The sequence below is a fragment of the Ambystoma mexicanum genome, chromosome 6q, assembly GCF_040938575.1.
Source record: "Ambystoma mexicanum isolate Mex_15411 chromosome 6q, UKY_AmexF1_1, whole genome shotgun sequence".
In the NCBI taxonomy this organism is placed as follows: domain Eukaryota; kingdom Metazoa; phylum Chordata; class Amphibia; order Caudata; family Ambystomatidae; genus Ambystoma; species Ambystoma mexicanum.
The window spans coordinates 1437081347-1437097326 of record NC_090937.1 but is presented as its reverse complement, the minus strand read 5'-3'; the positions used below and the strand labels follow the sequence as shown (position 1 = coordinate 1437097326).

The window sequence follows — 15980 nt, the reverse complement described above, 5'->3', positions numbered from 1 at the left end:
ATTTTATTAGTCCTTTCCTTCCTGACTCGAATTATTGGTGGTGTTCTGTGTGGACTCATTGTAGCTTTCGACCACTCACAGCCTTCCCAAACCTAGCCCCTCTACTACCTACCTTTATTGGGTTTGACTAGACGTTGGTGTCGTCCCTGTTGACCGTAATATCTAGCCCTTCCATAGTCCACAGCTAAGTGAGTAAAGGCTAAAGTGCAAGATGGCCAAAAGAGACAGTAAAAATGTGTGGCAGAGCTATTTTGAGTTTATGGTTCTCATGGTTCATGATGTGGTAAAATGCAAAAGTGCAAATACGAAAATCTGTCGCATGATCTACTGTGAGCGCGGATGGAGCCAAATATTACAGCTGCGCTAAATTGCACTTGCGCTAAATTGCACTTGCATTTATTTGCATGCCCAAAGGGTTCCAGCTTTGTATGGGTTGTCAAGGGAGTTTTGCTTCCGCTGACCCACATAGTCGCTGCTTTGGGGACAGTTGTTCTAATGTCCACCTGTGTTCTTTATAAAACTATATCTTGCACACTCCAGAAACAAACTTGGTATAGACCTGTACTACCCGAGATAATGGTAGCAATGGCAGTGCAGCCAGGCTCCTCATATGAGGGAGAGAGGGCTGTAGATGGGTACAACGAAATTGTTGCATACATATGGCCCAAAGAAACACAGAAACCCTGATGTATTGATACAAATAATGGTTAATTTTATATATACACAGTCAAAGGGAATTAGAAAGAGAAGTACTATTATCATTCATAAACTCAATTATAAAAACCAACACAATGCTTATGGTATGCAAACCAAAGTATAAACCTTATTTAGAAATTGCAGTATGCAGTTCAAGGTGAGTAAAACCTAGTGATCCACATTTAGAATGGCAGAATTCTATTCATGTCGTAAAACCACATTAGTATATGTTAGGGCAGTTTTTCTGAAGTCCAACTAAGGGCCAAGTAAAACCATTGAACTGAGGCAGTACAAGACTCCACTCTTAGTATAAGTCTGTACCACCTGAGTTCAGGGTAGCGTAGACAGAGCAGCCAGGCTTATCTTAGGAGGGAGAGAGGGCTGTAGAATCAGTACAAATAAAATTGTAATTCAAATGTTCAAATGGTCCAAAGAAACACAAACACTATAAATTGTGTAAAAAAAAAAAAAAAAAATGGTTTCTTTGAATACAAGTAGGCCCAGGTAAATCTAGGGGGGGAAATGAGGACTCTCTCAGATCATATAAACGCATTATAGAAAAACACAAAACTATGCTTGAAGTTCCAGACCAAAGCATATAACCTAATTTGGAACACCTAACAGGAGTTCTAGGGAAGTCAAACCAATAGTTACTTTTTAGATTACTTTCAGTAATATAAGGGTAGTAGACCCTAGCAGTTGTACCATGATGCTCAGCAATACATCGCTTAGTAATATCAACTGGACAATATACTTTTTTGATCTAGTGAAACAGATTCTAGGACCAGTTTAAACCTAGAACTTTGATTCATGGTAAGTTATTCTAGAGAGGGGTGTAATCTTCAATTACAGTTGCTTTTTAGTTCATTGACTAAGGGAAGCAATAGCTCAACCCTATTTTAGGTTAACAGTTCTACTCGAGGTAAATAAAACCTATACACTTTTTATAGGAGCTACCACCAGCGACTGTTTTTGTATTTGTTCAAAACAGATTAGGGAAAGCAAAATCCAGTGTTACACTTTATGAATAACTCCAGGTTGTTCTGGGTCGGTACAACCTAATGCAGACTTATTCTGGACAGGCTAACAGCAAGTCAGGGGAAGCAAGACATAGTTTGGGACACCCTTACATATACTTTTCAGAACGGCAGAACATTTCTAAGGGAAGTAATAACTTTTGTAACTGTTCACTCTGAGCTAGTAACCTTTACACGTTTATTCTCGTTTCAAGGCAAAAGGTCCAATCTTAGTATTTACTTATACTCTTACGTCCCATCCCCTTTCCCCCATACTGTATGGGCGTCCCTTCCAAAGGACGGTAGACCGAACCTTTTTCACCAGAAAAAACCTTCTTCCCCTTTAAATATAGAGGGGCGTGGCACAGGGAGCATGCACTGCCCTGACTCTGCCCTCCGGCGCCACACCTCAGTCCCCTTTTCTGCATCGACTGGAATGGGCCAAATTCACCAGCGCTCCTGGGTTTGGCTTCGGCCATGTAATTCCACGCACAAATACTTCCTGTCTTTTTTTGTCTTATCTATCATTCAGGTACACAGTCCTCAGGCGTCACGCTCCGCCCCGGCGCATGTCGACTTCTACAGGGTTCAGCAGGTGTCCATTCTGCAACAGGCTCTTCCCAACTTCAGATCCCCATGCCCTCTGCCTACGTTGCCTTGGCTCACACCACGGTTGGCAATCATGTTCGGCATGTGACTCGCTGTCCTCGAAGGCGCTGAAGAACAGACTATCCAGGTGGAGGGAGCTCTTCCAAAAGTCTCCTCCAAAGGATCTTAAGAACTTCGTGAAGCATCAAACCAGGCCCAAGATAGGGCCAATATTTTATTGCGCACCCTGCAATGGAGATTTCTCCCAGGGACTCCCCCGCACGGTAGGGACCGGCAAGGTCCTTCTACCGGCACGTGCCCTGAGACTGCTACAGCTACCAGCCTTCTGGTCGAGGGACCGGAAGGTTCTTGTACCGGGTCTATACCCGAGGGGCTACGCCCGGTTACCGGCAGTACATCCGAGGGTGGCACACCTACCGGGACTAGGCTTGAGGAGCAGGGCAGGCCTCGGGATCCACACGCAAGAGGCTTGGACGAAGCCGGGCCCAGCAACACTTTGCAGGCACGTGGCAGGCAGCTCGACAAAATGGCCGCCGCACCAGAAAGGGGCACCTGTCTGACGCCATTCCAAGAATTCGGGAAGAACGAGCGTCGAGGTGGAACTGGCCTCAACCAGGTACGTGGCTTACAGTCTACCCTTCATTTGCACAGGGCAGCTTTCCTTTGCGTCCATATGGACAGGGTACACAGCGGCTCCAGCAGCCCCCTGCTACACTATCGGTACCCCCTACCACCTCTGGCCAGTGAGGAGGTGCTCTTCGAGAAGTTTCGCGGCCTCATGCAGTCTCCTCAGATGGGGGGTTATCATCAAAGACGCAGTCAGGGCAGTCCTTCCCACCATGCTAGAGGCACCACAGACTACTTCATCGGGCCCCGGTGCAGCCGCCTCCTCCGGGCTCAACAGCCAACTCTGCAACCTCCTCCGCCTCTTCAGCCTCTGGCTGCGGTCCCTATACCCCAGCCTCCGGCACCATCTACCCCTCCTCCACATGATCCTCCAGATCTGCAGTATGCAGACGAGGAGGATCCGGGCACGCTATCCTCATCCAGGGCCTTCCATTAACGTTTTGCTGGCCTGGCGGAGTACCTGGGCCAACCAGAGGCCGAGCAGCCGGCAGAGGGGGTTCTGGCTGAAGTCCTCACTAGAAGCCCCACTGCCAAAAAAGGGATTCCACTGCAAACCGATGTAGTCTCCCTGGCCAAGAAGGGTTCGGCTGAAGCTCCACTCGGTCCAGCCGGTCAACCGACACCTGGACGCCAAGTACAGGCAGCTGGAGGGGGATACCCTTGCTCTCGACCCATACTCGGCCGCACTCCTCAGTGATTGCTACAGCATCACTATACTGAAGCCTCAGTCATCCTCAGCCGCCTCCTGCGGCTCTGCTATGCAAGGAGGAGATCTTGGAGGCGTACGGCAAGAAGATCTACTCCAACGCCTCCTTGCACCTGCGTCAGGCCAACGCAGATGTCATGCTGACTGCCACCAACCAACGGTTATGGCGGGAAATTGCGGACTTCCTCCCGGAACTCCCCACCCAATGCCAATCACACTTTAAGGCGGGGCTAGCGAAAGCCAAGCTTGTGGCGCATGACCTCATGGAATCCACAGTGGCTCATATCGATACCCCACGCCGTGCCATTTGCATTGCCACAGACATGAGGATGACAGCCTGGCTCCGGGCAGCGAAGTTCAACCCGGATGTCCAGGAGCGCATTCTAGATCTTCCGTTCGAGGGGGGTGGGGAGGGGTAACCTCTTCCACTCCTCTACAGACAAGGAGCTGGACAAAAAGAACAGCTCACAAACGGCAGTCTTTTTCCATTCTTACTAAGACCACGCCCAAATCGTACACCCAATCTCAGCAGCGCTCGGAGAAGGGTCGTACCTATGGAGGGTTCCACGTCTTCCAGGAACGCAGATCCAGGCAGCCGGACTGCTCGCTGTCTCAGAAACAGCGCAAACAGGAGGGGAGAGGGGTGGGATAAGGGATTTTTCCTGTCCCCCTCCTCAGCTTCCAAAGGAAAGAAGGCATGACGCTCCCCTTTGGGTCCTTGTGTCTCCAGTGGGGGGCAGACTTGCTCTCCATGCACAAGTCTGGCGCCAGAATGTCACGGACCCCTGGATCCTCTCTGTAGTATCCACGGGGTACTGCCTTCCTCTCCTCCCTCCTCCCCTCCACTCCCAAAAGTTGGGACAGCAACTCTTTTGGCGGAGATCCGGTCACTCATAGAGAGCCAGGCAGTGGAGGAAGTTCCAGCCTCCCAGCGAGGCTTTGGCTTTTATTCCACGATTTTCGCCATTCAGAAGAACCAGACGGGCCCGAGAGTTGTGCTGGACCTTTAAACCCTCAACCTCTCCTTACCCATGCAAATATTCAAGGTGGTTACACCAGCTTTTATAGCAGAGACATTGGACAACGGAGACTGGATGTGCTCCCTGGACCTGAAGGACGTGTACCTACGCGTCCTGATTTGGCAGCCTCATCGTTCTTTCCTACGGTTCAGGATCATGGGCTACCATTTCCAATACAAAGTCCTTCTGTTTGGCCTCAATTTGGCCCCCAGGGTCTTTACCCAACTCATGAACGCTGTAGCGGCCCTCCTTCGGGAGCAGGGCCTCCACATCTACCAATACCTCAACGACTGGCTTGTCACCGCTACATCTGCGGAAGCGGTTCTCCACTTTTCCCAGGCCCTTATGAACACACTGCACAACCTGAGCTTCTCGCCCATCCTCCCACACCGAAACACGCACCTTCCACCTCCAGCAACACACACACACACACACACACACACCCCCCCCAACACCCCCCCACACACGAGATGTGTACTCATCAATGCGCGCTCTGTCCATCCTCATGCCATCGAAATCAACGACCTTATCACCACCCACAATCTTGACCTACTTGCCATATCCGAAACCTGGCTCCATGAAGCTTCCAGTCCATCCATCCACCTCGCCCTCCCACAAAACTATACCATCCTCAGACAGGACCATAAGAACTCTAAAGGTGGTGGCGGCGTCGCCCTCATCTTTAAAGACGCCCTCGCCATGAGAATGTGTAATCAACAATGCCGATCTCCTCACTGCTAAACTAGCCCTCTCCCCTAACTGCACCATAAACTTTATCACCTACAGACCACCAGGATCACCCCCTGACTACAAAAAGCAACTTCTCCAAAACATAGGCAACAACCTCAAAAGCATCCTTCTAGGGGATATTAACCCTGGTTTATATGACCCGAAGGACAAAGCAGCCGCAAATTTAGCCAAAGAACTCACACATGGGGTTCGAACACAGAATTACTGCACCCACTCATAACAAAGTCAGATCCATTGACTGGCTAGCTGATCACAACTGCTCATCTGCTATCACCTCCATCTCGGCCCTCCCATGGACGGACTATTACCTCATTCAATTCTCCATTCCTACCACGCCCACCCATAAAACCTTAACTCATGTCCCTCCCCGCAAAAGAAGCTAAAAAAAACTCACTGCTTCCAACCTCGTTCCTCTCCTCGATATCCCTGAACTCAAGCCTCCATTTACCCATGAACCCTACCTCTCTCGCCAACATCTACTCCAGTGTACTCACCCAAGCCATCAAACTCATTGTCCCTCTAGAAGATAAAAAAGAGAAAAAATCAATGCACTACAACTCTTGGTTCACTGAAGAACTATCTGAACTTCGTACCAAGAAGCGCAAACCTCTATCCAGATGACAATCAACACCTAACCAATCTTCTCTTAACGATTTCAAACAGATCTCGTTGACCTACAAAAAAAGCTATATTCCATGCTAAATCTACATCCTATAACCAGAGAATTACTAATGCCAGCTCCAAATCAAGAGAAATATTCTCAATATTCTAAGAACTCAACACACCTGCCCCCAGCCCAGACGAAATCATCAAGGATGAAGCATGGTGCTCAGGCATTCAGTCTTGCCCTCCTGAATAAAGTCAACACACTCCAAAACAAAATAGCCCCCCAACGCAAAGCTCTCAACACCCCCACCTGCTCGCCCACACCTCCCACTAACAACTCTCTCTCAAAAATACCCATTTTCGCTTTCAGAGAAGTCTCAGACTGAAGTCAAGGACCTCCTCAAAAAAATCAAACTTTCCACCTGCAAAGGGAATATCTGCCCATCCTCCTTAATCAAAGAGTGCTCAGAACCCTTCACCCCATCATCACGGCTTTCATAAATGCCTCATTCGCATCTGGAACCGTACCACAATGCCTAAAAGAAGCTTTGGTTCGCCCGCTCCTGAAAAAACCCTCTCGATCCTTCCTTCCCTAATAACTATCGCCCCATCACAACCGTCCCCTTCCTCCTCAAAATCCTAGCCAAAGCTGCACACAACCAAATCCAACACTATCTGGAAACCAACACCATCCTAGGCAAAAGACAATCAGGTTTCCGCAAAGGCCACGGGACTGAAACTGCCCTTCTAGATCTAAAGAATCAAATTTCCAAGATAATGGACACAGGCAATACTGCTCACCTCCTATTGCTCGACATCTCTGCAGCATTTGACCTGCTCGATCACAGCATTCTCACATCTCACCTCTTCAATGCTGCACACTTCTCTCACAAGGCAACCACTTAGATCACATCCTTCCTTGAGGGTAGGGCCATGAAAGTGTACTCGGACAAGGCCAGCAACCCCCCTCCACCACTATAAGTTGTGGGGTCCCACAAGGGTCTTGCACTGCACCGACCCTTTACAACCTATTCACCAAACCCCTCTTTGACTTACTAGTCTTTCTCAACATAGCCTACACAAACTACGCTGATGACACGCAAGTTTTCCTCCCCCTTTCCGGAGACTACGACCAAGACTCAGAAGCCCTCCTCAAAATCTACTCCACTATCCAAACCTGGATGGCTATCGATGGTCTCTGCTTAAACGGAGACAAAACCGAAATCATCCTCGCCCCCAACGAAACAATAAACTCAGCCCTGAATAATCTCATGATTGACGGTATTAGCATACCTGTCTCATCTATCGTCAAGACCTTAGGAGTCTACTTAGAGGCCACACTCTCCATGACCAGTCAAACCATCGCCTCAGCACCTGCTCTAACCACCAAACTAATTTATGCCATAAAACCCTTCCTTACCACGCCCAACTGCCTCTCCATAGCCAGAGCAACTATAGGAGCCAGATTGGACTACTGCAACGCCCTCCTGGCAGGCACATCGACTGAAAACCTAAGCAAGCTCCAAATAGTGCAAAATAATGCCCTCCGCGCTGCACTACACATCCCCAAAACTGACCATATTTCACAGGCCAGAAGACGCATCCATTGGCTCCCAGTCACGGAAAGAGTCAACTTTAAAATTCTCACTCTCACACAAGTGCATCAATCGCACAGCACCCTCATACTTATCTGAAACTATAACAAAGAACTCCATCCGTCCTAGAAGAAGCCATCACGCCAACCAACTCAGAGTACCAACTGTAAGAAGAGCCAAAGCCGGCGGCATTGGCTTCCCACACATAGCACCTAAGCTCTGGAATGCCCTCCCCAACTCACTTGGAGCAGAACCATCGCTGTACTCCTTTCGCAAATCCCTCAGAACTACACTATTCAACTAAAATCTTCCCTCCTTCACCTACACTTTCTCTCATACGTCTGCTGCGAAATATGTCCTGTAATGAAAATTGCTTTGTAAACATCTTCCTTCCATTGTAACCAGACTATGTCTTCATGTCACAGCGCCACGATGCCCCCGGGCTGACGAGCCCTTTAAATAAATTCGAATAAATAAATAAAATAGCCTCAAGAAGTGACAGCTGCTCCCAACGCAGACTGACATTCCTCGATTCATTTGAGACACGTGCTCCGAGAGGGTCTTCCCGTCGGAGGATAAGATCTCAGCCATCGAGAGGGCCACCGCCCACTTCCTCAGCAGAGAGGTGACTTTGCCATGGTGGTACCAACATCTCCTGGGTTCTGTTAGCAGTGCAGCATACAAGACTAATGATAAGGATTCAGCTGAACTTTGTGGCCTCATGGAATTGGGAGCGGGGCTCGCATTCCGAGATGATCAACGTTCCTCCATCTCTCCTCCCGGACCTAACTTGGTGGTCCAAGGACGGCAACCTACGGATTGGCAAGCCCTTTCGGCCACCCTCTCCGCAGGCCACCATCACCACAGACTCCTCGCTCGAGGGCTGGGGAGCCACCCTGGACGATCTCTTGGTCCACGGCACCTGGACTTGACAGGAGCAGGAATACGACATCAATTGGTTGGAGCTGAATGCCATCTGGCTAGCGCTCAAAGCATTCCTACCACTTCTCAAGGGCAAGGTTGTCCTCATCCAGACAGACTACTCGACCAGCATGTACTACATCAACAAGCAGGGAGGAACCAGGTCCCCTCCTCTGTGCAGACTGGCGATCAGCATGTGGGAATAGGCCTTGGAAAACAAAACTTTTCTCTCAGCAGTCCACCTCCCGGGGGAATCCAACCTGGAGGTGGACAGGCTCAGCAGGCTGGGAGCGGACAACTACGAGTGGCAGCTAAACAACCTCGTTATTCAGGAGATCTTCAACAGGTGGGGTCACCACCAAGTAGATCTCTTTGCCACCTGGCACAACAAGAAGTGCCCACAGTTTGCATCCTGGCAGGGTCAGGGCCCCGGCTGTCTGGGCGACGCATTTCACCTCCAGTGGACCGGCATGAAGGACTACGCCTTTCCGCCCACCCCCCTGATCCGCAGCGTAATTTGCAAAATCAAGGAGTCGCGCCGCCTCCTCATTCTGATTGCTCCATGGTGGCCGGCCAGACTATGGTTTTCGGAGCTTCTCACCCTATCGGAGGTGCCCCTATACACCTCCCGACGGGCCCAGCACGTCTTCTGGCACAGCAGGGGGCATAATCAATCATCCACCCCGCGCCAGGTAAACTAGCCCTCACAGCGTGGTACTTGAACAGGTAATGCTTCGGCACCTTAGCCTCTCCTAGGCCAATCTGGAGATCATACAGGGTGTCGGGAGCAAAGCCACCAGGGCCCAGTACAAGAGCAAATGGACCAGGTTCTGCCACTGGACAGACTCCAAGGGAATTGACCCCTTGGCCTGCAATTTGGACGACGTGCTCTCCTTCTTGGCGCACCTCGCTCATTTGGGCGTACAGGGACCGTATCTCTCCAGGACTGAAATATCTTCACTGGCTCCCAGTGGCTGCGAGGATTAAGTTCAAAACCTTCTGCATTGTCCACAAGGCCTTCTGGGGCCTGGGGCCGCAATGTCTTCAACTCTCTTGCTAAATATCTTTCTTCTCGAGCTCTTCGCTCATCTGCATCCAGCTCCCTCAGGGTCAGTCGTGTCTCCAAGCCACGAGTTGGTGGTAGATCTCACTCTTCGGCAGGGGCCTCCCTCTGTAACAGCCTTCCTGCCTCCCTGAAACTTGAGGAGAACCATCTCCGGTTCCGGAAGCACCTCAAAACCTTTCTCTGCCTCTGCTTTCTCTATCACTCTCCCCTGCTAAATTCCTGGCAGAAACGGCACTGGTTACCTGGCCACCCTTTCTGATTCTCGGGGCCCAGGCCCCGCCAGTTGCCGCCGCCCCCCGCACTGCCTCCCTGGCAACCCCTGCACCTGGGGACTGTTTTCTGTATCCCTACAGTCCCCCTACCAGCACTTATATCTGCACTTACCTTGCACTTGCCACCAGTGGCTGTTTATTCTACTACTCCCATGTACTGCACTTTCCCCTGTCCCTTCCCCTCGCACTTTTCCCTTTCCCCCTCCCCTTGCACTGGCGCGATCTGAATGACACTTGGCCTAGTAGGATTGTTTGTTCTGTCTTCCCTCTGTTCCCCCTCCCTTGCCTCGTCACGCCTTTAAACACTTGTGTATAGGCACGTTATAAATGCCATATCATATATAATATCAGGTGGACACCTGCCGTACATACCTTGCAGCCATTGGGGCTTACAGGAACTCGGTGGAGGGCTCTTTCTCCTCCTCCAACCCTATTGTCAAACATCTGACTGGTCTCGCTAGGCTTACCCGTCCGTCAAGAGACCGCACCCCGTGTGGGACCTTAGCATAGTCTTGGGCGCCCTGGCGCACAAACCATTCGAGCCCATTGTCACCATCAAGACGGCCTTACAAGTCTGTCTTACCTCGGCTTGCAGAGTCAGTGAGATTCAGGCGCTGCTCGCTTCTGAACCGTATACCACCTTTCACAAGGATAAGGTAGTCATGTGGACGCACCCGGCATTTCTGCCCAAGGTTCCATCTGCATTTCACTTGAACGAGGAAATAGTCCTTCTGACGTTCTTTCCCGATCCCAAGGGTGAAGCACAGAGTGCTGCACTGCCCTAGGAATCTATTTGGACAGGACCAAGGGCTTCCGCAAGTCAGACGCGCTGTTTGTCACTTTCGGCACCTCGAGGCCAGGCTATCAGGCCTATAAGGCTTCCATATCCCGCTGGATGGTCTCAGCCATCAAGGAAGCGTACGAGGGCCAGCACAAGCAGCTCCCGGCCACCATGCATGCCCACGCAGGCCGCGCCAAGGCAATGGCCATCGCATTCCAGCGCCATGTCCCTTGGCAAGTCATAAGCAGTGCGGCCACTTGGGCCTCTCCCTCGGCTTTCTGCAAGCATTACCGTTTAGATGCCGGCTCTAGATCTGATGCGGCTTTCGGACAGGCGGTTCTGAGGAACCTGTTTGCTTATGGAGGGTCAGGAAGATTTATCATTGCTATGAAAATCTTAAACAATTATATCGTACAGCTTTTTTTCCCTCCTTGGCTGTGGCTATGTCCCTGGAGTACCATTTGAAAATGCCAAAAGCGGTCAAGGAGGTAAAATAGGAGGTAAAATACTTTTTGTGACCTTTGGTGGAACAATGCAGGTTTGGCAGCATCGCAGCATCGCAAGGTGGTTGATTGCTACGATTGTGGAGGGCCTACAAAATCAACATGAAGAGCCCATGGGGAGGTGGCTCAATTCCCATATTATAGGAAAATCGGCATCGATTGCCTTCCAGAGGCATGTTCCATTAATGGATTTGTAGGGCCACCACCTCAGAACCCCCATTTGTTTTGCAACCACTCCTGTTTGGACTCCAATTTCTCAAATGATGCATGTTTGGGCAGGCAATACTATCGATGCTGTTTGGCATGTTAAAAAAGGGAGAAATGAGAACAGAAGAAAATGCCAACTGTCCTTTCATTCTCCCGGTAGTATGTCGGAAAGTGGACAGGCCCGAAAAGTACAAAATGTTTATTCACTGTAATGACAACCGGTACTCCTAGTCAGAAGTCACTTTTCTGCCAAGCACTGACTGCTTATAAGTTAGCAGGTACAGGAGGTGAAAAGGTACTGACAAGCAGGGTGTATACGAGAGCGGCAACTTGGTGCTGTCTGGTGCCTGTGCATGTACTTCTCAGAAAAACGTAAAATAGGTTTCTTTGACACAGGCTCTGATATCCCTGTTCTGTGGGGCATGCCAACAGTATAGAGGGAAGGGTACTTGAGAGCAGGACAGTTGCCATGATGTAACTTTTTGGAACAAATACCTTTTTGCCTGAATCGCCACAGTCCAAGTACCACGTAATGCCCTCAGCCACAAGTATACAACTACACTCTCTCCCAAAAAAGAATAGGTGTTTTAAAAAATCTGTTAAAGTGAGCATTACTATAAAGTCTACTGACGTTGGAAATATCAACTTTAGTGTTACTACAAACACAAAAAAAATTCAATATTCATGAACCTAGAGTATTTCACACTACAAATGAAACCTTAAGTCGCATCCCTATTTCACAATACTTGTTTCAAATGTAAGGGAGTTAACGTCAGAAGTATAACATCGTAAATTGATACCATCTCCTCCTTGAAATTGGAAGGCATGGTAGCTTGCTAGAAAATATAAAGATGGTCCCCCTGTGTCGAGGCTGGTATGCCTCCTATGAAGTGCCTAAAGAGTTGTGCTTATTTTTCACACCTCCATGCCGCCCCTCCTCAAAATGCTTGTGTGCAAAATATCAGATTTTTGTTCATTTAGGTTTATTTTTCAGCTAAGTTAGCTTGTGCCACACTTAGTCGGAATTCTCAACCTAACCGGTGTTGCATCTAGATAGAAATGTGATTATTGGCATGTGCCACACCTAGATGGAATTCTTAAAATGAGCCTGCTTCGCATCTAGAAAAAATGTGATTGTTAGCATGTGCCACACTTGGATGGAATTCTTGGGTTTGGCCTGCGACACATCGAGATAGAACTGTGATTGGTAGCATGTGCCACACTTGGACGGATTCCTCAACCAAGCCTGCGCCACATATAAAGAGAAATATGATTGTTAGCATATGCCACACTCAGATGGAATCCTTAAGTTTAATCTTCACAACATCTAGATAGGAATGCGAGTCAATGATTGTCATGCGATTCACTGAGCCCGGACCAAGCGTACAATCATGACTCAATAACCAACTGACTAACAATCTCACCCTTCTGCATACACCTTCAAACTCTAAACAAACACAACTCTATAGCACAACAAACAGCACAAACTTCACTGCAAAAACAAAACACATAGACCCGCACAACAGTACACAACGGCTACCGAACGGAAAGCACCCCAAGCCCAGCCAACGGACCCACCAGGCTGAGGCCGCCAACAGCACATCACTGCTTTCTTGCACTTTTCCAGCTTATTCCCGCTAACTCGCCCTTCCCTTTTTTTCAGAGCGCCAGGGGAAAACTCTGGTGGTGATAGTGTGCGGTACATGTATCCTTTAACATTAACATAGTATTGCTCATCCCACCAGTTTTTGGCAGCATGGCCTATTCAAAAGCTTCAGCAAGCAGTCTAGGAAATTCTGGCAAACCTTTTGTCCTTCTATTTAGAGTGTAACTCCTACATATAGCCAATTGTTCATTGGAATGATGGCTTTCATCAACTGTTGATATATTGCTGGTAATTTAGTCTGTTAAATCATTATACTGAGATTTGAATGCACAAGCTTACAGCATCTTTGCTATATATATATATATATATATATATATATATCAGCGCTCCTCTAATGGGTTTGTTAAATGAAAAGTTCCTCCTTTCCTATTATACCTATTGTCATGTGTGTGATGTCAAATGGGGGCAATTTCAATTATTCTAAACCATATAGACATATATTCCCAGCAGGTATATAGTATTGTCTTGAAAAAGGACTGTAATTTAGAACTTTTTTGGGGGGGGGTTGCATATTGGCCAAACGGTTTAATTATTTTAATTTGCATTTTTTTTTTTTTTTTTTTTTTAGGCAAATTTTGTCTGAATTCGAAGGGACAATTACTCAACTGATAGGTAAGTTTTGTGTTGCAATGATTAGGTAGTCATATTGGGGGTGGGTGGTATTGGAGTGAGGTTGGAATGAGTAACCAGACATGTAATTCAAAGGGACTTGATGGGACCCTATTGTCGATTAGTGATGCAGCCACTGTAGGTAAAGAGGATTTGTATGTTTCTTTTCCCTAGATAGCACCTTTTGTGAGATGGGGAACCTACCAAAGTTTCAATGGCAGAGGCACAGACCTAATGTAGGTGGTATATTGGGGATGCTACAGAGCCCCTCAAGCCCTTTTCAATTAGAGACTTGCTTTTCTCTGACCCAAACATTGTTGGGTCTATCCCCCAAGAAGCCTGTAACCCTTTTTCGACCGGATGCTGTGTGGCAACCTCTATGCAAATGGAGCGAAGCCTAAAGCCCAAATCTGTACTTTAGCAGAAGATTGCTATGTAGACTGAGCAAACTTTGAAAGGAAGCGCAGGTACAGAATGTCTTTTGAACATAAATCAGAACCAATAAACCTCTTATGACATTAGGAGGCAGGAATGAGCAGTGATGGAGAGCAGTACCCAGGTGGAAAGTGAACCAGCACAGAGCAATATTGGAAGCCGCGTTTCCACCTGAACACAAATGGCCCCAGACCATTTTATTAACTTGGTGGACCTACACAAAGCAGTGCACAAGGCCAGTCCACAGGCCCCTTACAGAAATGGTATGGGAACAAATCTAAATTGGTGCAAGGGAGAAGAGGTGGGGCCTCTAAAGGGAAGGCTGATCTCGCAGAGGAAAGAGATTGAAGGAGATGGAGAGCCTGCCGTGAACAAGAGTTCCTAACTTAGAGGCCATAAAATGGTGAGATGCAAGGCTAATGGAGGAGACATGAATACAGTAGTTGCAGCCACTGCTGGCCAGGCCAAATGGAAAAAGGGTGCAGCTACTTGGGGAAAATGCAGAGGTTCCTTGAACAATCTTACAACTGGCCCTTGAGGAAAGAACTGAAGACCTGTTCCCCTTTGACATCCTTGACCCTAAACCACTCTTAGAATCTAGGGCACCATATTCCTGCTAAGTGAATTCACCGCTGGTAAGAGGGAGAAACTGGGTTAGGGTAGTTGTTGGGTAAGAATTGATGCATACACACTGTGTGAGACTACACAAGACTTATCTGCTTGGTATTGGGTAACCCGCCTTTTGGTATAGGTCTGTACTACACAAGCTGGTAGTGTAACTGAGCAGCCAGGCCTAGCTCAAGATGGGTAAATGTGAGCTGTAGCAATGAAATCCGTCAATATGAATTTGGTCAAGTAGCCAAGTAACACTTCTACTCAAGGTTTCAGTTATTAATAATTATTTAACATCAGTTTTCAGTGAGCTTACTTTAAAAGGGCAATTCTTTGTAACAATTCAAGTAAGCCTTTGGAAATACTTTACAGAATTAATCAAGCTGGTGAATATTCTATAGATCTGCACAATACACTTCTACACCCTAAAGTGACTTCAATTACAAGGATAGTATTTGCTTTTATATATCACACCAATGTACTTTGTAAACTTTTGGTTGCAGAAAGGGAGGGTTAGGGAAAATAAAAAGGTAAGAACCGATTCTTAAAAAGGTGAGGACAACTGAATCCTCCAATGAAGTCTAGGTTAGCCTTTCCCAGCAGTAACAGTATTCAACAGGCTAAAGTCAGTGGATTTAGAGGAGTGCCTTCAGGGAGCCCGGATAGCCAAAGTTATTTGGACAAAGTCAATAGTTCTGATGCATTTCTTGGATCGAAGTCTTTCACAGTCGGATTGTTCAAAGGGAAATCACTGAAGGCACACAAGCTGTTAGGCCTGTGCAAAGTTGAGTTGAAATCAACTCAAAGTTAAGCTGGTGCAAATCTCAAGTGAGACAGCATGACTTAAGGTAAGTACCCCCAATCCCAAACAGTACCTCTGGTTAGAAGAAGTGGTCCAGCTGGATTCCTTCTTGCTACAGCTATGCAGACCCTGCTTCCTGAGCCTCAGTCCTGGGGACAAGAGGAAGGACGTCTGGAGGGCTCCTGCGGCGGTACTCTGGAAGGTCGTCTGCATCTACGGGCTCTTTTCAATTCAGCGGCTCTTCCCGGTTTCAGCGCTTCGCAAACAGCACTGATGCATAACAAATCTCTGGTTGGACTTTCCTTGCTCCCTCGGTCCTGGACTCTTGTGAGGGGACTTTAGATCGCAAATTCCTGCTTCTGGAGTGTCCTTATGAGGCTCCTGGCCGGACTTGTTCTGTGGCAGGCATTGCACTAGTTTATGGACACTCAACCCCTGGCATTGGGCTTCTGCAGCAACGGAGAGGCACAGCAAGTGGGGGA

At 48.2% G+C, this 15980-nt stretch overlaps 1 protein-coding gene across 4 annotated transcripts in view; it reads left to right on the top strand.

Moving 5' to 3' along the window:
- TACC3 (transforming acidic coiled-coil containing protein 3) overlaps window positions 1-15980 on the top strand; it is a 623382-nt gene that overhangs the window by 433615 nt on the left and 173787 nt on the right. For all 4 annotated transcript variants that reach the window (XM_069632144.1, XM_069632146.1, XM_069632143.1 and 1 more), the window contains one exon: window positions 13609-13652. In XM_069632144.1, the coding sequence (XP_069488245.1) occupies window positions 13609-13652 (44 nt within the window). The remainder of the gene's footprint in view (window positions 1-13608; window positions 13653-15980) is intronic.